This window comes from Schistocerca gregaria, unplaced genomic scaffold (genome assembly GCF_023897955.1).
Source record: "Schistocerca gregaria isolate iqSchGreg1 unplaced genomic scaffold, iqSchGreg1.2 ptg000180l, whole genome shotgun sequence".
NCBI classification, from domain to species: domain Eukaryota; kingdom Metazoa; phylum Arthropoda; class Insecta; order Orthoptera; family Acrididae; genus Schistocerca; species Schistocerca gregaria.
In genome coordinates this window covers 4,955,462-4,983,361 of record NW_026061730.1, presented here as the reverse complement: position 1 = coordinate 4,983,361, position 27,900 = coordinate 4,955,462, and the positions used below count along the sequence as shown (strand labels likewise).

General features: G+C 40.2%; 1 protein-coding gene across 1 annotated transcript in view; it reads right to left on the bottom strand.

Moving 5' to 3' along the window:
- Positions 1-4,143, bottom strand: part of LOC126302896 (zinc finger protein 708-like) — a 48,616-nt gene extending 44,473 nt beyond the window's left edge. The window contains exons 1-3 of the mRNA XM_049991751.1: positions 3,860-4,143; positions 3,414-3,520; positions 2,831-3,183 (exon numbers count right to left, since the gene is read on the bottom strand). Coding sequence (XP_049847708.1) covers positions 2,831-3,183; positions 3,414-3,520; positions 3,860-4,143 — 744 coding nt within the window. The remainder of the gene's footprint in view (positions 1-2,830; positions 3,184-3,413; positions 3,521-3,859) is intronic.
- Positions 4,144-27,900: the final 23,757 nt, after the last annotated feature.

Below are 27,900 nucleotides of genomic sequence, written 5' to 3'. Positions count from 1 at the left end.
GTAGTATATTTTCAGATTCATCTGAATATAAGCCTATTGTCCAGAAGCCTGGTTTTTCTTTCCTTTTATTGGAAAATATTTAGTAAAATATTTAAAAATAAATAATAAATAATAAAAATAAAAAATAAACAAAAATATTTAATAAAAATACATCTGGATGTCTTATCATGAGAAAGATGGAGTAAATGTAATCCCATCTCTACAAAGTGTAGTAAAACAGAACAGTGCCAATCACTTAATTATAACCAACCCCAGTTGTTACACATATGATGGAACTTGTACTAAACCCCTTTCAGCAATAACAAATAGGTATGGAATGAAAAATAAAAACAATCGTTTTGAAATTAAAAATAAGGTACACATTTCCTAAAACGTCATGTTTATTTACACCAATTAAGAAAAATATCCAGAATGAAAACATCTTTGAATATAACACTAGACGTATTTAGTACTCATGTACTCAGCTCTCCCAAGTGTTGTTCTTACATGTACCTTACATAGTATTAAACGCTTAACAAACAATTAAGAGCTTTGGTGTATAACACTTATCTACAATATCTCTGAATTATATACAGAGCTTTGTGAAACAAAAAATATAGCTATTGTGCACTGGTGTAAATGGTAACCAAGCACAATGATTTTGTTTGATTAGACATTTTTCCCATCTGACCCATTTACGTGAAGATGGACTGATGAGCGAAAATATCATGGACAATGCCTCTGAGGAGAATGAATGACATGTGGTATACACATGATGCAGTAAGCAGATTACTAGTATAGCAGATCAGAGATTAAGAAGGAATTGTTCTACCAATTAGATAGGCTGTGAACATGTAAATCCAATGACATAAGTGACTTTAGCAAAGGACAGGTTACAGTGGAATTGCAGTTAGGAACTAGCACCTCAAAAGTGGTGAAGCTGCTTGGCTGGACCCATTCTACTCTTGTGAACATCCAAAGAAAGTGGTTGAAAGGTGATAAATCCATAATCTTATGAAGAGATGTAATACATCTATACCTCATCACAAATCAGGGAGATAAGAGGCTTGTCTGCTCTGTAAATCTGGAAACGTGGCAATATGAGGCACATCTAATGACAAAAAATAATGCTGGAGAGGCCATACACATTTTAAAACACACAATTCAGTGTACATTTTTGAACATAGCGCTCCACAACATATGGTCTCTGTATGTTTCCATACTAACCCACTAAATTGTTCAATTGCAACTGCATTGCACAAGGGATCATTGATACTGGAGTGAATGTCAACTGCCAACTGTCAGGACGAATCACATTTCTTGTTACACCAGGTTAGATGCCACATCTAGAAATGCAGTCATGTAGGTGAATGGCACCAGATCGAGGGCCTGTTATGCTATGGGACAAGTCACTTGGGCTCCTTTGGGACATCTGGTAATAATTGAAGGCATCATGACAGTTGCAGACTATGTCACTTTTATAGCAACTACATATATCCCTTCATGCCTGATGTGCTCTCCCACAGTGAAGGCAGCTTTCAGCAGGTAACTGTCCATGTCACATGTACAGAACGACTACACAGTGGTCTGAGTAGCATGGTAACTAACACTGATGTCTCGACGACACCATTTAGTTGATCTGAATGTGTGCAATACAACTGGTGCAAAATACGTCCAGAAATATGAAAACAACATGTCAATTCCATATCATATAGAACTGTTCATGTATTGTGTTCCAAAAGTGGACAAACATGCTATTAAGTAGATTGTTATATTTGTTGTTATGTTTACAAATGCAGGTTTAATATGAACCGAACATAAATGTACACACTACTAATGACACAGACAACAGATCTCTTGAGAAAACATACATTAGTAAAATAATGCCATAACCACGTTTCTCCAGTGTTGAGTTTACTAGCCTTTGTGAAGGAAGTGCCATGGATATATTTTTTATAACATTGTTTCTAAAGTGCAGTTACAAGTACTACATACTGACTATGTCTGGAATATTAAGCAGGAAGTCATCACATTTCCTTGGCCTTATACTGAATATTGCATTGTACTTATGATTACTGACGAAGGTAAGGATTTATCACAATTCACAAACTTCTGGTCTCAAGATCGATAGGAAAAAGCAGCAGTGTTAATGACAAAAAAAGATTTGATTCATGTTTCTGGAGTATTTAGTAATACAAGTTCTTGACATCACAATCTGTAGATATGGATTTTTATATTGTCACATTACTTGTAACCACTCTATAGTACACATCATTGCACATTTTTTCCACAATTCTACCACATTTTAATGTTGTTTCACAGGAACTGCAATTTATTGTCCCCTGTTACATCCATTACTTTATAGGGCACAAACCAGGAAAACCTATTTGTGTAAACCAACACTTACTTGTAGTTTCTTTCTGATGTGAAATAATGCATGTGTCTTGAGAGTACCCAATTTAGTGAAACTTTTGTCACAGACATCACATTTGTGAGGTCCCCTTCCAATGTGTTCTAATGCATGTCTATTGAGATCGCCTGACATAGCAAATGATTGCCCACTAATCTCACATCTGTGAGGTTTCTTTCTAATGTGAATTAATGCATGTGTTTTGAGAATGCTGGACACAAGCAAAATATTTCCCACAAATCTCACAGTTGTGAGGTCGCCCTCCAATGTGAATTAATACATGGGCCTTGAGATTCCCTGCCCTAGCAAAAGACTTCCCACAAATACCGCATTTGTGGGATTTCTTTCCAGTGTGAATTAATGTCTGCCTCTTGAGAGAATAGCAAAGGATTTCCCACAAATAATACATTTGTAAGGTTTCTCCCCAGTGTGAATTAATACTTGTTTCTTGAGATAACTTGACAAAGCAAAACGTCCCCCACAAATGTCACATTTGTGAGGTTTGTGTCCATTGTGAATTAATTTATGAGTCTTCAGATTAGATGACTGGGCAAACGATTTGTCACAAATCACAGGTTTACGAGGTTTCTTTCCAGTGTGATTTAATAAGTGTGTCTTGAGATAGCCTGACCTAGCAAAAGATTTCCCACAAATCTCACATTTGTGAGGTTTCTTTCCAGTGTGAACTAATTCGTGTGTCTTGAGACTATCTGACCTACGAAAAGATTTCCCACAAATCACACATTTGTGAGGTTTCTTTCCAGTGTGAATTAACTTCTGAGTCTTGAGACTGACTGGGTAAACCAATTGTCACAAATGACACATTCGTGAGGTTTGTTTCCAGTGTAAATTAATTTGTGTCTCTTGAGATTGCTCGACCTAGCAAACCATCTCCCACAATTCTTACATTTGTGACGTTTCTTCCCAGTGAGAATTAAAATGTGAGTCTTGAGACAACCTGCCCTAGTAAAAGAGCTCCCACAAATCTAAAATTTGTGAGTTTTCTTTCCAGTGTGAATTAATTCGTGTGTCTTGAGACTGCTCGATAAAGCAAAACATCTCCCACAAATCTCACATTTGTGAGGTTTCTTCCCAGTGTGGATTAAAATATGAGCCTTGAGGTAACATGCCCTAGCAAAAGAGTTCCCACAAATCTCACATTTTTGAGGTTTCTTTCCAGTGTGAATTAAGTCGTGTATCTTGAGATTGCTCGACAAAGCAAAACATCTACCACAAATCTTAAATTTGTGAGGTTTCTTTCCAGTGTGAATTTAAATGCAAGCCTTGAGATGACCTGCCCTAGCAAAAGAGGTCCCACATATGTCACATTTGTGAGGTTTCTTTCCATTGCGAATTAATTTCTCTGTCTTGAGATGACCTGACTGAGAAAAGGATTCCCCCCGAATCTCATATTTGTGGGGTTTCTTTCCAGTGTCAAGTAATTTCTACCACACAATTTGCCACAAATACCACATTTTTGTAGTAAGTAGATCACCCTGGGCACTGACATTAACAGCTGCAGACAAAGTTCCATAGTCACTTATTTTGTCAGCATCATTTCCCATAGATGTGTTACACACGTCTTTGGAGGACTTCTTTGAAGCTTTCCTAGTTTCCTCGTATGGAGACCAAACATTGTGTTCTGGAACAGAAACTTCTGGCAAACTATCCAAAAGGATACTGCTCTGATCCTCATCACTATAGCCATATTTTTCATGGTTGCCAGCAGTTAAGACGTGATAATTCTCACTCATTCTCAGATGTTTTCTCAAACTAAATTTACTGTCAAATATCTCACCACACCACTTACAGACATACAAAGGTGGTTGCATGCCATCAATGTGCATAAACACATGCTTGTTGAGTCGGTATTTTGATGGAAAGCCTTCTTGGCAGAAATTACAGCTATATACATGTAATTCCTTTACCCTCGTACTACAGTCATATTGGGTAGCAACTGAACATTCTTCATCAACAGTCACATCTCCTGTATGGGTACCAAATTCGGGCTTTGACTTCTCCATATCTATCACAAATTCATCCTAGATCAGTCGATGGTGACATGTTTCTTCACATGATATGCCACACCTACCACCAGTACTCTGAGTCAATAATGTTGTGTATATATATATATATATATATATATATATATATATATATATATATATATATATATATATATATATGACTTGTGCCCTATAGTACTGGATTTATGTACATTCAAATATTGTGTGTATATATATATATATATATAAAGAAACAATATTTGAATCTACATAAATCCAGTACTATAGGGCACAAGTCATAAAAATGCATCAGAAATTATATATTTACTGTTAGCGATTTATAATTATAATATTCCACCAGAACGAAAGAACTGATGAGGTAAAAATGGTTTAAAACTAAAATAACCAGAGGAACAGTCAATAATGATTAATCTGAGTCACTGTCACTTTGATTTGAAATTTTTAGATCACAATTAAAATGATTGCAGGTGTTACAATCTTTTTAAAATACTTTGCTTCAAGGTAATAGTCTACACAAATTTATTAAATTTATCAAAAGATGTATCACTTACATGTTATAATTCAAAATTATTAAGTTCAAGGCATTTAAGATTTAAATAAGACAAATAATTTTTAAATGTTCCTCTTGCACTATCTTAGCTCGTTAAGTGCCTTCTCTTTGTTTTGCAGACACTTTCACCTCTGGCAATGATAAATTTATTTCACCTAGTAATCAGATTTTTGTTTTGTTTGATTCCCAGTGATTCAAGAACTAGTGCAATCTTCAATATTTTGATTAGGTATCTAGTATGGATGATAATTAGGTGGATAATGACTGTTCATGAACAAGAATCAATGTCACACGAATCAAGGGGAAAAAATTGCAAACTGATGAATGAATGTCAATGGTACACTTGCAGATGGTTTCAATCTAAGACTGCGTTTTTGGCAATGCAACTTATATGAAGCCTTAAACAAATGGAAATACTGTCTGAAAGGATGGAAATTGTTGTAAATTTTCCAGTACATTTGCAGTGAGCCTTTTTGAAAAGTTCTACATCTTCCCGAGATCTGGTCATCTGGCATTGCAGAACACCATTGACTGAAGGACACACATATTAATGGCCACATCACCACCCATTAAACACTGCTGGATGACACTTCATATTGAGTGGCAGTGATAACAGCTGATGCATTAGCTACCCCTGTACTATCTGGTCCCATTATTCCACCTGCAGTTAAATCCTTTCCCACAGATCAGAATTGTGATGTTTTTCAGGTGCCCAGTATATGGAACATGTGGGAAATAACAGATTACAGATACTGAAGGCGTGCTCCAGTGTTTTCTTTTGTTCTGACTGTAACTTTTCACTTATTTGCAATGTGTTGGGTATATAGTTTTGTATCGCATGGCTCTGGTAAATTTCGAGTGTATATAAATTTGTAATTGGGATCACACGAGTTTTGAACGTAACTGAAATCATGGTGTGTGTCAGATTCTAGAAGTTGACAACTGAATCACTAAATCTCCTTACAACCGCCTTTCTATATAAGTTATTTTCATCTTCGCCACTACCACTACTACTACTACTATCTTTTTCGTAACTACTACTGCCACTTTCTATCTTTCTTTTCACTCCCTTCCTCGATACTTCCAGCGTGTTTTTCACCTTTAGTCCACAGACGCTTGAGTCAGTCACGACCTAGGACACACCTGTAAATATGTCTTGCCCCGCGAAATCCAGCTTTTGTCCCTCTTCCGGCCAGCAGGTAAACGGTTGCGCGCTCGGTCCTACAGGCGGCCACAATGGGACGGACCGGTTCCGGCGGCGGGCTCTTTGTGGCCCACGCGAACGCACAGTCGCTGACGGCTCACTTCGACGAGTACTGTGACCTGTTCTGCCAATCGCTGTTCCACATTATCCTCGTCTCTGAAACTTGGTTGAAACCAAACATTTCTTCCGACGCTATCCGAATCGCTGGTTACTCTCTCGTAAGGGCAGATCGTGAAACACGACGCGGGGGTGGTGTGGGTGCCTATGTTCGCTCTGATCTGACACCTACTGTGCTATGCACATCGGATGCGAAGGGCGAAGGAGAAGCAGAGTTCTTGTTTTTCGAAATAGATACATCAAATCAGAAACTGGTAATTGGAGTAATCTATAAACCTCCAAACGTCGGTGCCATGTCCTCCTTTCAGTCTGCCCTGTCCTCACTCGTGACACAGTATGAACACATAATCATTATGGGCGACACAAACATCGACTTACAGTTAAAATCTCCCTCTGCCGAAAAACTAAGGCGACTGTTCCACTCCAATGATATGAGTTTAACACCGCTGGACCCAACTCATCACACGCCACACAGCCACACAATCATAGATATAATAGCAACAAAGCGACCAGATAAAATAATCCGCGCCAATCAGACATCCGCTCCGGGACTCTGCTCATGACGTGATATTCTTAAATTACTTAATGCATACTACCAAAGAAAAATCTCACCTGGTAACCTACAGAAACTTAAAAAATGTTAACCCTGACGCTCTTCAAAAGGATTGCTCAGACATCCCTTGGCCTGATATAAGCAATGAACCGACTTTAGACCAAAAAATTCGGCAATTATGTCGCAAAATTATTGCACTGTATGATAAACATGCTCCTCAACGCACTGTTAAGGTAAAGAGAGCTCCCGCTCCGTGGCTCACCACTGCATTACGCCAGTTAATGAATAAACGTGATGCTGCACATAGGGCCTTCAAGCGTAACCCAACTCCTGAGGCGTACGAAGCTTATAGGAAACTCCGAAACAGAACCAAGCAAAGTGTGAGGAATGCCAAAATCAGACATGCCCGCTCTGTCGTATGCGGCATATCAAAACCTGCTGCACTGTGGAAAAAGCTGCGCAGTTTGGGTATAGGGAAGCGAAGATCTGACGCTGTTTATAAAGCGTCTGCAGAAGAATTAAACGATTTCTTCTCAACAGCTGCAAACTGCCACGCAGCGACAAATTACCAGCCCCAAGATATCAATCTCTCGAGAGATAAGTTTTTCCTACAGCATGTCACTACCGGCACCGTAAACAAGGCAATTATGAGAATCTCTTCCGAGGCAGTAGGAAATGATGGAGTGAGCATTGGCATGATTAAGAACGTCGTAGACACTATTATTCCAGTTATCACAGACATCTTCAACCTGTCTCTTGTCAGTAGTATATATCCTACTGAGTGGAAGCAAAGTTTAATCCAGCCTATACCCAAGACTGACAGCCCTAAGTCGCCAGGTGACTACAGGCCGATCAGCATACTACCTGCAATTTCTAAAGCCCTAGAGTACATCGTCCATGCACAGCTGACGGATTACCTCAAAACTCATAACATCCATGACGAATATCAGTCATCCTTTCGAAAGCACCATAGTACAGCAACCGCATTAATCAAAGTAACTGATGACATTAAACATGCTATGGACACACGTGAAGCTACTATCCTAACACTGCTTGACTTTAACAAGGCTTTTGACACAGTTGACTTCGATATATTACTAATTAAAATGAAACAGCTGAATTTCTCAAACAGCGCAATACACTGGTTAGACAGCTACCTCAAAAACAGAAGTCAACAAGTCATTTGTGGGTCGGAAAAGTCATCATGGAAAAGCGTGCGCTCTGGAGTTCCCGAAGGCTCCGTCCTTGGTCCACTACTCTTCTCACTGTACATTAATGATATTTCTTCAGTGATTCACTCCTGCAACTACCATTTTTATGCCGACGACATCCAACTGTACATAAGTGCAAGCCCCAAAAACATTGCTGGCGCAGTAGCGAGTATGAACGCAGATCTTTACTCTGTTTCTCTATGGGCACAGAACCTAGGTCTGAAATTAAACCCCAAGAAATCCCAGGTCATACTTATATCTCATCCAAAGTTAATCAGCCGGTACTTTCGCGAAAGAGTCCCTTAAATACTCCCCAATGGTACCCAACTACCATACCAAAAAACAGTAAAAGACCTTGGAATTATCTTGGATGAACACCTAAACTGGGAAGAACAAACAGTCACAGCTTGCCGGAAATCGCTCTCCTCCCTACATACAATTCAAAAATTTGGAAAAATATTTCCAACCCATGTTAAACAAAAATTAGTCCAAACACTAGTCTTGCCTAATCTTTACTACTGCGATGTAGTTCAACACGGCACAAATAATGAAAATTCTAGATGCCTCGAGCTAGTGATGAATGCTTGCGTTAGATACGTGTGCAATATTCGGTTGTATGATCATATCAGTCCTTCATACTCCCAGCTAGGTTGGATACGCCCACATACGGCACGCGATCTCGTCACGATGTGCTTATTTCATCGATTTCTTAGCCACTGGTGCCCGCAATACTTATCTTCTCACATTAAACACCTATCATCATTCCACAATCGCAACACCAGATCAGATACGTCTGTCATCTTGGCTGTACCTTTACATAACACAAAATCTTTCTCCGTGTCGTTCTCCATCTCAGCCATACGACTATGGAACGCGCTCCCCTGTGATCTGCGTCTTATCCAGAACTACTCAACATTCAAGAGGGAACTCAAAACTTACATATTAGGGACGGTATAGCCACCATTCTTGTGCCCCTCCCATCTCTTTCTTTCTCCTCTCCATCACAGCTTCGAATTTTACCGTTCTATTTCTCTTCCTCTAACCTATCTATCTCTTATATATCTCTTTCACCCCATTCTATCGTCTTATGTCTGCTCGATGAGAATAACTCACAAGCTGCAAGAACATAACGAGAAAATTCCCAACTAACAATGGGACTGACATTCAGAAAAGAAAACTATGTTTACTTTCATATACATAGTCATTATTATTATTATTATTTCTATTATTATTATTATTATTATTATTATTATTGATTGTTATAATTATTTTTTATTGTTATATTTACATTGTACTAATGTTATAATATCTATTTTTTCTTTAACATCAATACTGCATAATAGGCTATACGTCCTTAATGTTATGTAGGAACTGTAACTCGTTCAATCTGAGTATGTCTGGTTAGGTGTAAGAGAGGGCCTGAAGGCCCTAATCTTGCCAGGTAAAATAAGTGCATAAATAAATAAATAAATAAATATTGTTATTTCTTTGTAACTCAATTAGATACAACATAGGAAAGTGAAGTAACTGCATATTAATAATGAAGAAAGAAATCGAAAACAATATGCAAGTAAGGTTTCAAACAAATACCTTTCTGTTTCTCAAAGTACTAGAAATGAAACTTACAATTAAAATTTTATGCTATGCCAGTCAACCGTAAACAAACCAGAATAATGAAGAGAATTTGTGGAAAAGTTCAACAATAAATAAATTTGATGTTACTTATTTATCAATAGTTTTAGAGACCTCCATGTAAGCATTGTGTAGGTACTGGGTACTTGTGGCAAATCCTTAATCTTTACTGCACAACAACTTTTGTTGCAGGCACATTCATACACTTTTCATGCAGTGTCAATGGAAGTGCTCATATATTTTATCGACACACATACTACATCCTGGACAATAACACTGCTAATGGTTTAGACTACATATGTCATAAACGTTGCACTACAGCTGTTACCTCTACTTTATTCCTACATTGTCTCGATTCTCAAACCAAAGAGCTGTCATTATGAACAAAAACCCTTTCTTACATTGTATCTATCCACTCTGGTACCTCTCTATCCAACACCTAGTAAGGTCGGGGGATTAATAGGACTTTGCCATCTTTACTTGGTCTTTCGGCCGAAGCTGGTTGCCAAGTCCCACTGCATATATATAAGCTGGTATTACAATGGGGTCACCACTCCCGAAGACTATCAACCCCCTCAATAATCAATATACGTTGAAGTACGGTTCTTTAAGTCTCAGAACTCATGGATGATGATGTTTGGTTTGTGGGGCACTCAACTGCACGGTTTTCAGCACCTGTACCAAGTCCTACTTTTTTACACATTGTATTTTTTATGCAGTCAAAGGTAGCCACTATCACAGATAATGATGATGATGATGATGAAGAAGAAATGATGAGGACAATGCAAATAGCCAGTCACTGGCCAGAGAAAGTCCCCAACGCGGCCAGGAATCAATCCCAGGACCCCATGATCTAGAAGCAGCAATGCCAGCTAATAGACCATGACTGCAGACAGTACTCATTGAGAAGAAAAAGTCTGTTCAGGCTGGTTTGAATGGTTAGAGAGACGTGGCACTCACTACATATTGTAAAAGACACTGGCAGCAGTCACCATAGTTATTACATTGTAATAACAATAAACACACACTGTTGATAAAACCGCTGCTGAGTAGCAATCATAGAACGAGTGTGGTATCTCTGCAAGACATCATAGCTACTTTATTATGACTATACTGAGGACAAATTTGTCTGAAAAGCACCCTCTTTTCATGACAAGAAGTCGATCTGAGGCGTTTCGAGTGATTATAATTACACTGACAGTGTTCTGGGTGCTACAGTGTGGGCTCTATACTTTGCAGGATGCTCTAACATTGTAGGGTGTTCATTAATTGGTGTCCTCACCAAGTACACTGAAAAATAATTTTTCAATTTCCGCCACCAGGTGAAAATATGGCTCTGTAAGCAGTGAGAATGAGGTATCAGTGCAGGAAAAAGAGGAGAAACGATCAAACCAATGATAATGGTGGTTCTGATATGTTTATTAGGATATTATCAGAAGTGAAATGTTCAAAATGGTCCACTGAATCTACAACATGCTGATCAATGACATGACATGACATGGTTAACAGTTCCCAACAGCAAATCCAGTTTAATAAGTTTGATTGTCATCATATGATATCCTTCTCATCAGGAGTATCTGGATACATCCCCAAAAAATCTTTCACATATTCTAACATCCACATGTTGCATCAACGTAGGTCAGGGGATCTCGAAGGCCACATATCTTTAAACTACATAGATATAACGTGGATGATACCGAAGGTGTCATGAAACGAATCGTTCACTCAACAACTGACATATCGTGCCACCCCATCTCACATCAAAATAATGTCACAGAAACTATTATGCTCTAGAAATGATGGAATCTCGTTGCATAACAAGGTCTTTATAAGGTTCAGATGTGGCTTGTGAAATCACACCACACTGTTACGTAAGCTCAGTGGAGTGGATGTTCCTGCACAAGATTTGGGAGGACAACCCCATATGTGACAGTTATGTGTATTCACAGCCCCATGCAAAGTAAAATATGCCTTTCCCACCCAAAGAATATTCCCCCAGCAAAAGGTCACTCATTTCCACACATGCGAAAAATGAAAGCAAAGTCGAGGCGTTGTATCCTATCATAGGGTTTCTTTAGTCATGGGCTTTCTTTAGCAACACATTCTGAACCTTATAGAGATAGTAGTCTAAAATGTGCCACAAAATGTTTTGAACTGTTGATTGAGGTGAGGCACTGGCAGAGGCAGAGTGTGAGTGTCAGTTTGAGTGTGAGCACTCTAACACTTACTGTGGAATTTGAGTCATCTGCTGCATGGTCGGTTGTACTAAAAGCAACTAGAGCAACCACTATGAGTGTCTGCTGCACCACTCAATTCACCTATTTCTTTAAATTTCTTGATTGTATTTTTCAACACATTTATTTCAATAATATTCCTCCAATGCAGTGCCGCTGGTCTGATAAAACAAATGTACCACTAGTGCATAGTGTTTCTTGTCAATAGCCACTTCATTGCACATGGAAGGCTTAAACCTTAACTAGGGGGTATACTTTGGCAAGAAAAATATCCCAGATTTCCGAATTAGAAATGCGCTTTCTAGGCTGAAAAACGTTTTACTGGATGGAAGTACATTCTTCCATGTCAAAAGATGATATTATTTCTCTAGGAGCTGTAAACCTTATCAATCCCTTGAATGGTTATGGATATATAAACCTGCGCATAACTTCCTGGCATTTTATGAATCTCAACCTAGCAAAAATCAAAACATTTTTGAAAGATCTTTGATGCATGGAAACAGGTACACTACATATTTTTGTATCACGTAAGTATAAACACAAATTCCATCAATTACATTACGCTAGATTCCAAAGCACTGAAATCATGATTGTGGCGTGCTTTTGCCAGCTAAGCATTGCTCTTGTCACATGATCTCGCCAAAGATGTCATAAATATTCAGAGCATAGGCAATGATGTAGTCAGCCAATGACAACATGAATGTTAAGATGTGCAAACACACAAACGGAAGAAGTTAATGATTTAAATTAATATACACCAGTACAAGTACAAGAAAAACTTAGTGTTGATATATAAAATTGACTTTTCAAAAGTTTTTGCTGTTTTTTTTTCGAGGTGTGGTTAGGCAGGACCCTAAGAGCACAAGCTTCAATTTTAGCAGCTTTATATTCCTGACAAGCACGATTATAAATGTCATTGATATGCACTGGACACTTCGTGGGTTACATGGCTGTTTACATTTTCTGTACACCACTGACGATTCCCACAGTAATGCTTGTTACATGTGAAATCGCTCAAGGACTTACTTCAGTCTTGTTTTTGAAAAGGCAACTATACTTTTCACCAGCATTAATGCATAATCTGTAATCAATGAAAGAACTATAATAATTATGAGAGACTAAACTCAAAACTTGGTCATTTTCTGTGTGTATTATCTTTTCAAGATATATTAAATCCAAGTGTGCCACCAAAACTTAAAATTATGGCATTAATTGCTGGTCTTTTGGGACCAAATTTTTCAACGTTGCTGGTCCTAAGCGTTAAGTCTTGAATGAGAATATAATGCTCCATGATTTAAGGAATTCATCACACAGTCTGACACACATCATCATCTTACAATTATGTTGAAAGGTACACTTCTGAAACCAACATTCCTGATAATTCACCATGTCCTGTTAGAAATGTAAGCAGCTGTGACGTCACTAATCAAAATCAGCCCAGGAATGAGACATACTGAAAGCAGGTCGTTGTTAGAAAATATTGCAGAATTTTTAACATCGATGTCGGCAGACGCCTGTGTATGCACTCGTTTTGTTGTTTTGAATGGCGCATTTTCTTTGCAACAAAAGATTTCTTTTGGTGATATTCCCTCGTTTTTGTTCTATTGCTGCAGTATTACTCTGCAATGGCCGGATAATGTAATTTCTTTATTAGTGTATCAGGTCTTAGCAATCAGAATTACAAAAATTTAACTGAGAAATAAAATAATAAATTACTGGAATTCTGAAACATCCTTAATCCGGATCTGAGCAGATCAGAGTCCTTTTTGTGTGGCTATATTAAAGACAACGCCAGCCTGGTTGGCCGTGCGGTCCAGCGCACGGCTTTCTGAGCGGAAAGGAGCACCTGCTCTCCAGCACAAATCCGCCATGCGGATTTGTGTAGAGGTCTGGTGATCCAGACTGTCTGTGGATGGTTTTTAGGCGGTTTTCCATCTGCCTTGGTGAATACAAGCTGGTTCCCCTAATTCCGCCACAGTTACACTATGTCGGCGACTGCTGTGCAAACAAGCTCTGCACGTATGCGTACACCACCATTACTCTACCACGAAAACGTAGGGGTTACACTCGTCTGGTGCGAGACGTTCCCTGGGGGTCCACTGGGGATCGAACCACACAATAACCTAGGTTCGGTGTGGGGCGGCAGAGGGGTTGACTGTCGTAGTGGTCGTGGGGTTGTGGACTACTGCAGCTGCAGTGGGGATGGAGCCTCTCTGTCTTTTCTAGGTCCCCAGTTAACATACAATACAATGTTAAAGACACGGTGTACAGCAGTAACCCCAAAACCATTACTGAGCTGAAACCGACATTGAGGGGGTCATCGACGACATTGATGTTCTGACACTTCAGTGGGTATTGCAGAATTATGCACTCTGGCTGTACCACAGCATCGCCTTTGTTGGCAGGCATATCAAACATGTCATAATCCAAATCAGAATATCTGTAGAAAAGCTTACATGTTGAATGAAGTGTGTAAACGCTGTAGTTTCTAACTAATTTACGATTTTTTTCCTACAGCTTACTAATGGTCATCTTGTATCTTTGCTAAGTGACAGACTGGGCACTGGACTAAGTGCTCCTGTGTTTTCACTGAGCAATTCAATTACAAATGTTGGTGTGGCTTTCTGCCCTAGTTGAGGGTGAGGTTAATATTTCCTTTGTCATAATTCATAGGAAGTTGAAATCACTGTGAATGTTCATCATCCTTCCCCCACAGTATCTCCCTGATATCCTTTACTCTCTGATTCTTTCATGGAAACAATTTGTGATAAAGAGAAAAATTAAGGGACCTCCCATTGAAGCTTTCCGCATTTGGTGAGGTTTGTTTACTGGAGAGTGTATGTCATCTGTGTACAAACACACACACACACACACACACACACACACACACACACACACACACACACACACACACACACACACCCTTTAGAACCTTTTACTCTAAATATCTAATTAAGTGTACAGTTCCTGCCTGGTTTCATGATATTACACTACATTACATTACATTAATACTCGTTCCACAGATCATGAATATGACATTTTGCCATGTGGAGCTTGTGAGTTTAACTTTAGGTTTCTTTACACAACGAATATTTTCTATTTTACAATCACTATTTTATAATTAAAAATTCATCTGCTGAGTAGAAAATGTCATCATTCTTATATTCTTTTGATTTATTTTTAGATGCGGGTTGACTATCGGTCAGACTGTTAATGCTACCTGGTAAATGGCCAAACAGTTTTGAGGGAGCACAATACATCTCTTCCTGTGCCCAAGTCGGATTTAGCCAACTGCACTTTTCTGTTGTCTTTGAATTGTGATTCATCATTAGTAACAAATTCCGTAAGTTAATGTACATATTGCAAATGTACTGGTGATACCTCCAGTTTCTTAAGTATCTGCAAGGTGATCTTGGGTGCTCTCCACCTATTATTCTGATTATGCAATTTTGTGCAATACATACTTTTTCTCTTAACGATGAGTTAATTTACCGATATGTTTGTCACCAAAATTTGCAACAACCCTTAAAGCATCAGATGCTGGACTGACATGTTTCATCAGCTCATTGATGCGTTTCTTCAAATTAATATTTCAGCAATGCTCACACCCAGAAGATTCGAATATTCTGCTTAGCAACAGATTTCTGTTCCAGATCTATATTTATCAATGGTATTATGCCATTTACTGCACAGAACAGTATATACTGTTTTCTCAAAATTTGTTGTGAGAGTATCTGCAGACAACCACTTCATTTTGTGAATGACATAATTCACAATTTCCTCAGCTAATTATTGTTTGGGTGTGATTACTGCATCATTAGGAAAAGAACTAGTTTTGCATCTTCATGAATGTAGAGTGCCAAGTCATCAAGATATATTAAGAAAAATTTGGGGAACAAAACGAACACTGTGGGACATTGTTCTTGATACCTCCCCAGTCAGAGGACCGATGACTATACTGTTACTGTTAATTTCTACCTTCTGGATTCTTCCACTTAAATACGAATTAAACCGTTAGTGCATGTCCTACTCACAACAGGATTTCAGTTTTCTGCTGGAAGTGCTATAAGTTAGATGCGAGCTTTTACTTTGAGTGAATTTATTATTTTCCTAATTTCGGTTGAGGTGGGTAGACTTTCATTTCTATCAAATTGCATAGGTACTGCTTCTTCCATGTACAACCTATTATTTCCTAATAAACAGCTGGATCCTATTTTCTTTACACCATTTATAAAATGATTATTGAAAGTACTTCTGTTTTTTGTTAAACTTTTCATTGAGTTTGATAGAAATACAGTCTTCCTGTGATTTCGACTCTCCTGTTTCCTTTCTAGCATTATCCCAAACTGTTTTATTATCAGAGGTGCGAATCTGAGACATTAAGCACACAATTCTTGGCTTTTTAATACCTTTTCTTAATACAGTGCAACAGTTTTTTAATGATTGGCTTTTACTGGATTGTTACCCTCCTGGCTGTAAAATAAATTTCCATTTTCTGTATACAACATATTCTTATTCACAACTTTTTAGATTGTTTCTTACGATTAGGTTTTGTTGTTTCCTTAGGGAAATTATTTTCGAATTGAATTTGAAACTGGCATCAGGTTCCCTGTAGATCTCATCCCATTCTCTTGCTAGCTTTGCAATAGTTAAATTGAATGTGCTATTTTGGATGACTGTTTTGCATCATTTGCATGGAACTACGTGATGTAGTATAATTAGCTCTGTGTCATGATCAGATGGACCATTCTCAAAAGAAAAAGTATTTATTTGATTAAATTTGTATTCAGTTTATCACATATCTCTCTGAGTGCTGCCTTCCTGTAATACCTATGAAGCAAAATCACTAATTTACCTCAAATTGAAAGAACCAAGTAATTACTTAAGGTCGTTCTTTGTATCACATTCTTTCATAAAATTTACACTGAAAACCACACACACAATAATATGCTTCTCTCTTACTACCAGATGGCACAATAAAGAATATAAGTATTTCTGAAATCGTTGGAAATTACTGAATGGGGACCTACACACAGCTACATTTATAAAAATGCCATTTAATTTATGCTCACAGGCAGATGCGTCTGCATGTTGCTCTAAGCAACTTTTTTTTTTCTTTCTAAATTTTTCATAGATCTGGATGACAGGCAGTAAGTATTTCCTTTGCCGTACAGAACTTTCAACCCATCATTGCTTTTTGAAGCTTGTCACACGTTGTTTATTACACTATTTTGTTTGAGCCACATCACATCAAAATAAATAATACAGAAACGATTATTTCTTTTCCTGATGCTTTGAATTTACCTCAGAGGAGCACTATTTACTACAGTATTGGATCCTCCAATGGGATGCATCTTTCATCACTGCATTTGCTGTACGTGTATGCCAAAAAAATTCTTCCTCTTGATAGGTCGCCCCTGTGAAAGGTATTTTACAATTTAAAACTAAACCTACATTTTGCCTTGTAGGATTCTCGCTACGGCCTGAAATTTCAATACACTACAATGAAGAACATCTTTCTGGAGATCGTCCAATTCCGTTTCCTGGACACAGTTTTCCATAGACTGCACTTCTGCAAATACTCTCAGTAAGCACCAGATAACTACACTCCTGGAAATTGAAATAAGAACACCGTGAATTCATTGTCCCAGGAAGGGGAAACTTTATTGACACATTCCTGGGGTCAGATACATCACATGATCACATTGACAGAACCACAGGCACATAGACACAGGCAACAGAGCATGCACAATGTCGGCACTAGTACAGTGTATATCCACCTTTCGCAGCAATGCAGGCTGCTATTCTCCCGTGGAGACGATCGTAGAGATGCTGGATGTAGTCCTGTGGAACGGCTTGCCATGCCATTTCCACCTGGCGCCTCAGTTGGACCAGCATTCGTGCTGGACATGCAGACCGCGTGAGACGACTCTTCATCCAGTCATAAAACATGCTCAATGGGGGACAGATCCGGAGATCTTGCTGGTCAGGGTAGTTGACTTACACCTTCTAGAGCACGTTGGGTGGCACGGGATACATGCGGACGTGCACTGTCCTGTTGGAACAGCAAGTTCCCTTGCCGGTCTAGGAATGGTAGAACGATGGGTTCGATGACGGTTTGGATGTACCGTGCACTATTCAGTGTCCCTTCGACGATCACCAGAGGTGTACGGCCAGTGTAGGAGATCGCTCCCCACACCATGATGCAGGGTGTTGGCCCTGTGTGCCTCGGTCGTATGCAGTCCTGATTGTGGCGCTCACCTGCACGGCGCCAAACACGCATACGACCATCATTGGCACCAAGGCAGAAGCGACTCTCATCGCTGAAGACGACACGTCACCATTCGTCCCTCCATTCACGCCTGTCGCGACACCACTGGAGGCGAGCTGCACGATATTGGGGCGTGAGCGGAAGACGGCCTAACGGTGTGCGGGACCGTAGCCCAGCTTCATGGAGACGGTTGCGAATGGTCCTCGCCGATACCCCAGGAGCAACAGTGTCCCTAATTTGCTGGGAAGTGGCGGTACGGTCCCCTACGGCACTGCGTAGGATCCTATGGTCTTGGCGTGCATCCGTGTGTTGCTGCGATCCGGTCCCAGGTCGACGGGCACGTGCACCTTCCGCCGACCACTGGCGACAACATCGATGTACTGTGGAGACCTCACGCCCCACGTGTTGAGGAATTCGGCGGTACGTCCACCCGCCTCCCGCATGCCCACTATACGCCCTCGCTCAAAGTCCGTCAACTGCACATACGGTTCACGTCCACGCTGTCGCGGCATGCTACCAGTGTTAAAGACTGCGATGGAGCTCCGTATGCCACGGCAAACTGGCTGACACTGACGGCGGCGGTGCACAAATGCTGCGCAGCTAGCGCCATTCGACGGCCAACACCGCGGTTCCTGGTGTGTCCGCTGTGCTGTGCGTGTAATCATTGCTTGTACAGCCCTCTCGCAGTGTCCAGAGCAAGTATGGTGGGTCAGACACAGCGGTGTCAATGTGTTCTTTTTTCCATACACAAGAGTGTATGTTGTTGAACTTTGGAGAGCTGATAAGATTTCCTCTCTTTCCACTTTGTCTTTAAGGTCACAAAGAAATTCGTTTACCATGTATATAACACTTTCTGCTGGCTCTGTGTGCTTTGGAACCCAGTCATCTTAACTCAGAAATAAAAACTGCAATACTAATCAATGAAAATCTCTGTACTATTATCAAATATATGCTTCTGTCCAGTGTGCACACTGACAGTGACTGTCAAAAAATCTGCAAAGCCATGTCAACAGCTGCATGAATTAAGCAAAGCATTACCATATGATCTTGTCTGTCTGGTACCCACTGCTTATTATGCTATTCGGAAGGCACCTGTGGTGGAAATGACACTGCGGCGAAGGTATGAGCTTAGAGACATGCACCAAGTCAAAATTGGCCAAAGAGTGCTTGTTGGCATTCAAAAAATGGAGGGAAGATGAAGGCTGTGAAAACGGGCATAACCCTCTCAACCACCACTTGTCGCTCTATGATATAGAGCAGCACAAATTTTATGCAAGGAAGCAATCTTGTTGCCTTTCACAAGTTACATATGACAAGTTTTTGAAAGCCCAGTGCATGTCTTGGACAAGTGATACATGATGTAGGGTCATTGCGCAAGGGTTTAACAAAGCAGTATGACCATGTGATAATGGGTGGAACAGGAACCAATATTGGCATCGATCAAGGCTACAATACTGAGTATGACCTGTTAAAATAGCATCTACAACGAATTGTACAGATGCGGGCTTGGTTGCTGCTTTCATGTGGGAGGGCAGAGAGAGAGAGAGAGGGAGGGAGGGGACAGAGAGAAGACAGTAATGAAGCTAGGGCCTGAGGTGTACAGGATGAAAAGGGGACATTTGAGCGGAGGTTGGAAGGAAAACAATGACAAGACCTTCCTGCCTCCTCCATGTGCTTCTGCTGATTGTACATGTAGCAGCTCCTGTTCCAAGTGTCCTCTGATCTGCATTCACAGGGTCAACATTCCGCTCAGTTGAGATGCATGTCATTTTTCACTGATATCAGCGTTAGCATCCAGCCACGAACACGACCACACCCATGGCCACTGCTTCAGCAACTTACGAAAGCACACACTGCGCTGTTCTCCTTACATCTCTGAGCCCATCATGTCATATCACATTACTACAACTAACACGAATTAAGTGTTGCGTACGTTTGAATTGTTTAAAATGCCTGTCCATACAACGAATGTTTAAGTACTGATGTACCAGCAACTCTTATTATGTTTCGTTACTATTGTGTCAGTAGTGGGTGGTATTTTCTTTTTTAAATATCTATGTACAACTCTCTCACAGCATTTGCATCTTAATAATAACTGATGACGACGTCTACTTTGTATTATATACAGTTAATACTCTTTTTGGCCATGGCATACTGTAATGGGAGTGGTGGTGATGAAAATACTGAAGCAACTTGCTGCTGTTACTGTGGTATTCCAGAAAATGAAATGAGGGTGTAGTTGGTAAATATGTGAAGAGCAACTGGCTTTGAGACAATTATCAGCCACACCACCTAAATGTCCTAAGCCAACGAGCATAGACATATGTAAGATGACGATGATGGCTGATGATATATATATCTACATTAGTACTCTACAATTCACAATTAATAGCCTGGCAGAGGGTCATGGAACAATCTAATCTACTTCTCTACCATTCCACTCTCACTGCGTGCAGGGAAAACGAACATGTACATCTTTCCATATGAGCTTTGATTTTTCGTACTTTCCTATGATGATAATTTCTCCCTATGTAGATGGGCACCAATAAAATATTATCACACTGATGACAAAATTCATGTTTGAGATTTCATGAAGAAGTCTTGCTGTAGTGAAAAACGCCTTTGTTTTTTACCAAAACCACAGTTCATGTAGCATATCTATAGCACTGTCTACTTTATTTCGCGATAATACAAAACGAACTGTCCTCTTCTGAATTTCTTTGATGTGCCCTACCACACTGCAATACTCCACAAGAGCAAAGACAAGCCGTTTCGTTAGTTCACCTGTTACCTTTTCCAAGTGGCCTGCCAAGAAATTAGTCTTTGGTTTGATTTCTCAAGAGCATTATCTACGTGAATGTTACGATTTTATTTATTCGTGAGTGTAATTCCTATGTATTTAGTTGAGTTCACAGCTTTTAGGTTCGTATGATTTATCTTGTGAACGAAATTTAGCACATTCCTTTCAGTACTCATGTACTTCATACTTTTTCTTATTTACAGTCAATTGCTATTTTTCACATCATACCTATATCTTTATCACTTCAAAATTCGTTTTGATCATCTGATGACTTTACAATAAGGTAATGACAGTATAATCTGCAAACAATCGAAGAGAGCTGCTCAGATTGTTTCCTAAATCGTGTATGTAGGTCAGGGACAAGCGAGGGCCTATAACACTTACTTGAGAAACGTCAGATATTACTTCGATAGCTTTCTGTCAGTTATTACGAACTGTGACCTTTCTGGTACAAAATCACGAATCAGTGCACTCAACTAGGGTGCTACTCCAGGGGAACGCAATGTAATCGAAAGTCACTTGTGAGGAATTGAGCCAAAAGCCTTCTGTAAATCAAAAAATATGGAATTCATGTAATGTCATCTGTCCAAATCAGCCATTACTTTGCGAGAATACAGAGCTTGTTATGTTTCACAAGAATTATGTTTGTCGAATATGTGTTGGCTGTTTGTCAACAAATGATGTCTTCAAGGTAATTCATAATGTTCAAACAGATAATATTTTCAAAAACCTATTGCAAAGCGACTTTAGTGGAATATGTAGGCATTTCATCGGGTTACTCCCATTTCCTTTCTGGGTTCTGGTGTAATTTGTGTAAATATCCTGTCTTCGGGTACCTATCTTTCTGCAGTTGAAGAGTTGTATATGACTGCTAAGTATAGAGCTATTGTATCAGCATATTCTGATAGGAACCTGAATGGTGTACAACCTGGACCAGAGGCACTGCTTTTCTTAAGCGTTTTAAGCTGCTCCACTATGTTTGGGTGTGGGCAAAGATGGCAGTCACATATCCTGCAATTCAACGGCACATTGTTCAGTAATCTACTTTTGATAGCTTGCCAAACTATCAACCCATTGGAAACTAGCATAACTCCACTCCATGATGCATTCTGTGCATTGATGGAAGTGGAAATGTATTATTCAACGTTACCAGATGTGCGCACTGAATTACGATCTAAAATAAGTTTGTTGGTATACCCAGCTGTAAGGAAGAGTTATAAAATACCTCTATTTCAATGTAAATAAACAATTACCACCATAACCAAGTGGACAAAATAGTCTCACCACAAGGGTCTTTAAATGAATGGTCCTGCTATGATGAAGGTAGAAACCAGAAGAACAACACAAATGGTTCATTACTTCCATTGGGGCTTCATGCTGCAGATCATAATTTAGTAATTATACTGTTGACATTCTGTGGGAGTCCGCTTAGGGCATGTATATATTTTTCAAAAATTCTGTTTCAGTCAAAATATCAGCTACTGCCGGAGATTTTGCATGGAGTTAAAGCACTAACATACTGAACTACCAGCAAAAGCAATGATATTCCACCACCTAAAAATGTAGTACCAAACAGCACATTCTTATTTGTTAACATCTCAGTGGAAAATCAGGATATCTGCAGATATTTCTGCTTTGATCGCCACATGCAAATCAATATATTTTATTTCAGTGAGACATACTTAAGCGTACCACAGCTGTTGGTCTGAACTTCTGAACAGTACAATCTGAATTTAAAGCATATTTTACAAGCATGTGTAGGAGCTCACGTCACTCAATAAATTCGTTATATGCGAGGACTGCTGGTTACAGATTAAACTAGTAAACTGAATGACGATCAATAGAAACAGAACATCAACAAGTTTCTTCAGAAAGGCAATGCACGAAAACGTACCTGTGTCAGTATATTGTACAATATGTACAAATTTGCCCATGTGCTGCACATACATTCAGAGGACGCAAAGCAACTGCATTTGACAGAAAAATGGAGCCTATCAACACTAAATTAATGGATCTGAAGGTCTTGTTAAGGGAGGTGCTACAAATGATGTGTTCTTGAATGCGTGAATACAGTAATGTGAGCCTGCATCTCGTGGTCGTGCGGTAGCGTTCGCGCTTCCCACACCTGGGTTCCCAGGTTCGATTCCCGGCGGGGTCAGGGATTTTCTCTGCCTCGTGATGGCTGGGTGTTGTGTGCTGTCCTTAGGTTAGTTAGGTAAAAGTAGTTCTAAGTTCTAAGGGACTGATGACCATAGATGTTAAGTCCCATAGTGCTCAGAGCCATTTGAACCATTTTTGAACAGTAATGTGAACTGTATGTCAATGAGAAAATAAAGAAGTCAATGCAAAACTAATGTATATGTGGAACAACAATCCGATAGCTAAGACACTTCACTCCCATCACCACCAATTGTCTCAAAGCATATGGAAGTTGTAAACTTTCAAAAACGGCTCTGTATACAGCAGCATGTTGCCGAAAAAGTGTAATGTTAAAAACTGAGGTGTGGATGGCAATTTGACAGGAGTTACTTTTGTGAAGGCTAGGTCAACTGCAATGAGACGAGCATCTCTCAAACAGTTAGCCAGTGTGGAGATGCTGACATCAGAGAACATCATATACAGTGCCGCCAAGTGTGGAAAATAAGGGAGTTATGCCGACTGATGGTGGTGCTTATAAACCAAACTGCACCTTCCAGTGTGACACCAACGTGGATTTCTTTCCTGACATTAAACTGCACCCTAGAATGAAGAGCAAGGCCATGGCCTGGCCACTGGGACACATTGCCTATGCTATTTTTGAGATACAACATAGTGACGCCGTGCACCGACAGGCTGAAAGAGCTGTCAGGGACTATGGATAAAAGCAGAAACAGGAGGAGGAGTAACGCTGAGTTAAGACAGAACATATGGGGGTCATCAGGGCAAAACCATATTTCTTAGGTAAGCACTCAATATGCTTAACCAAGAAGGCAATAAGAATAGGGAACAAGTAATTTCAAAGATTGCCTAGGTTGTTACAGTTAATAATTTCGAAAATGTCAAATGTTAAAAATATGCCCTGAAACTCTAAAAACATGTGGTCCAATATTATGCATGACCAACGCATGTAAAACCCCAAAAGGATGAATGGAAGTCTCATAGAGCGAGAAATAGAGCAGTAGCAGCTCCACATAGTGCAGGTAAAATTGTCGAAGTTCGGCCTGAGACACTGAACAATCTACCTCTACTAACTAAATGAAATCATAGCTCAATTACGACTGCTTACGGCTTCAGCTGGTAAAAAGAATTCAGATCACATGAAGAAAATATTATCGATCTTACCTGAGCTTAGAAAAATATACATCGTCGAGTAATTGAGGAGAGAGTTGTTCATGAGCTTTACAGACCTGCATGCAGAATATTTCTGATAATACGAGGAATGGATTATGGCAGGCTAATCTCAAATACACAAGACTACTAACAATCAAATAATGGCTTCAAGTACATTTTCAGGGTCACAGACACATTCCAATTTCGCTTGGGCCTTACCTTTGAAAGGAAAGATAGGGAAGGAGGTTTGAGAGGTTTCTGAACAATTGTTGCACACAGAACTAATCGACTGTCTAACAACCTTGAGACATGATGGAAGTGAATTTACGACAGGCAGTGCAAAACAGAATCGGAATGATGTGGGATAAATCACTATTCAACACTCTCCCATTTGGAAGCTAGTATTGACAATTGGTTGAACTGAACAATCAAAAACCGAATGTGGAAGCAATTGATCTTCAACATATGTGCAAATGGCTGAACATACAGCCACAAATCATTGACAAGTATAATTGCATTCTTCACCACAGAATTAAGAACAAACCTACCAATGTCACAAATGAATTACAGGAAAGCTTTGAACCCAATATTTTCCTCATAGAGCTGGTCATAAGACGTCGAGGGAAGAGGACTTTGATGAAATGGGTTAGTTTCTCATCAGAGCTCAACAGCTGGGTGAACACTCACAATCCTATGTAATATGAACAGCAAAGCTCAAACCATGCAGTAGTGGGACATGAGTGCTAGGAAACGTATTAACAAAGTTGGAGGTGGTATTCTCGACAATCTGCCATCAGAAATTTGTATCTCTGGATACAATTTCTGTGGAGCTGGAACAAAATTAAAATAGCACCGAACTTATGGTGATAAGGGCTTTAAGGTTCTGGACCATGTATGCAAAGAGGACAACGCTGCCTACACTACAAATAAATCTCATCATATTGCAGACCAAATGCTCACTCATTGATAAGGCTGTGCCGGTATGTCATTGATAAGGCAGTGTTTGCTCGAACTTAAATTGGGTACCGGACTAACCTCCAAGCAATACTGAAGGCAGCTCACTGCGTACTAAAGAAGAAAAACCTATGGGATGTTTAAAAAATCGGTATATATATGAAGACAGTAACTGTTCTCGAGAGAAGAGATACTGTGGATGACTGTGCAGCTTCTCCCTTGGATAAATGATAACTAACTGAAACCCTCAGCTGCCGACAGGTGTTGTTGATATACCACGATGTGGACAGCTGAAAATGTGTGCCGCCACTGGGACTCGAACTCGGGATCTCTTGCTTACATATCAGACGCTGTATCCATCTTTTTTTTTAATTTTTTTATTATCAGATTGACTTGGTATATTTCACGAGAATTCAGACAACCATAGTCAAATCATCATTTAATATTAGCTGCAAAAAGAAAATCAACAAATTAGTTGTAACACAAATAAAACATTTCTTCTGAAGGGGAAGACCAACCAGTTATCCCACCCGTATGAATTTGGGGTGTATATATATACATGCAAAAGAGAAAAAAAAATTACGAAAAAATACAACAAGAGAGGGGACTCAACCTCAGGGAAGAAACAGGAATCACAGGGGAACTTAACCAACACCTTGACGGTTAAACACAAGAAAAAGCATATTCGCAAAAAGCGTTCGGTATTGTGGTAACCGCTGCCATTTCCAATGCGCAGTTGACAAATAATGGTGAAAAACGCGGGGATCTGGGTCATTACCGCCTTCAATGACGTAGTGGACATAGTAACCCAAGAGCCAGACAATCGTGTTCGTTTTCGTCTGAGGAAAATAAGAGATGTCCGGATGTAAGAAGATGTCGTCTGGGAATGCGGTTTCAGGCCCTCTAGTAAGAAAAGCTAATTGACGGCGGACCCAGAGCCAATGATCCCGTCCGCAAGCAACTAGCCTGTGAAGTAAGGTGTCAGTTTGATGACATTCCTCACACTGATCAGTCGGACGAAGGCCAATACGAAAAAGACGATCACCAGTAGGTATCAGACGGTAAATGACCTTATACCACGTTGAAACAATCTCCATCGGCAAAATGGGAAGACTAAGATGAGACCAGACCGTTTTCCATGACGTTCACGGGGAAGCAAGTTCAACAGAAGAAGGGAAACATGCTGTACCCCAACGGATTTGTAGCATGTTGGTAGTAATATGCGTCATAGAAAGTATATCAGCACCCAGAATACCGACAAGTACAAAGTATTCACGAATGTGCCGCAATTTAGGATTAATCCGTCCAACATCAACAGGAGGGGTCAGACTGGCCGGCCGGAGGCGGGAAAGTAAACGAGAGGTGACTGAATGCGGAGCCCGCGTACAGGTTAAAACATTGCGGCGGGCAAATAAGATGGACGTCTTCACTTTGATATCTGAAAGACCCAATCCTCCAAGCTTCCGAGGCCTGGCCACAACTTCATACCGGACACGGAAGACATGGCGACGCCACAGAAATCGACTAGACAGCTGTTTCAGCCTGGGGGCCATCATCGCGGGAAGCGGGAAGACCTGCGCAACGTAGTATATTTTACTGAAGACATAGGTCTCTAAAACCCGTGCCTTGTGAAGGAGGCTAAGGGAACGGCGGTCATGTTCAAGGATCGCCTCGTGAACACGACTCGTAACCTCACGCCAATTTAGTGCCGCCATTTTGATCGGATTACGATCCACTATGATCCCCAAGGTATTATGGCGATCGACAACCGTCGCCCAAGGAATGACGACATGATCAAAGCCTCTCAACGGCAGGAACGTGCATTTGCGATCATTAATGCGAGCACCAGCAAGACCACAAAATGAATCCAAGGTATCCTTAAGCCGCGGTATGTCCTCGGCATGTCGTACTAAAACCATGACGTCATCGGCGTATGCACGGACTGCAAAAATTTCCCCCAATATATTCCAGCCACGTAATTGCATGGTGAGATGGCGAAGTAAGGTCTCTAAGGATAGAACAAAAAGTGACATGGATAAGGGGCTTCCCTGGGGTAACCCCCGTCTGATCGATATCCGGGGGGTAGGGTGACCGTTCACAATCACCGAGACACTGATACCGGTAAAAAGATTAGTTAAGACTTGTCGAGCATCATTATTAAAGCCGACAGCGGTGAGCACTCTCGATAAAAAATCATGGCTGACGCGATCGAACGCTTTTTGGAAATCAAGAAAAAGCAAAGCCCCTGGGATATTAGCGGCAGCCGCCACCGAGATTACATCGCGACATTCGAGAACGGAAGTCAGTATCGTGCGTCCAGGCACACAGCTTTGGTGGGCGGCAATAATGGTATCGAGCAGCTTAGAGAGACGGATATTAATTGCTCGAGCGACAAGTTTATAATCAAAGTTAAGGAGAGTAATAGGACGGAGGGAATCAATTGCAGGACGACCTGTGGATTTCGGGAGGAGGACCATTCTGCCTTCCTGAAAAGGAGCAGGAAGTGAGACTCCCCGCATCACTTCATTTACCATTGACGTTAAGGTGTCACCAATGAGCGGCCAAAATTGAACATAGAACTCCTTAGGAATACCATCTAATCCAGGCGACTTGCGGGACTGCGATCCTGCAACAACATCATATATGTCA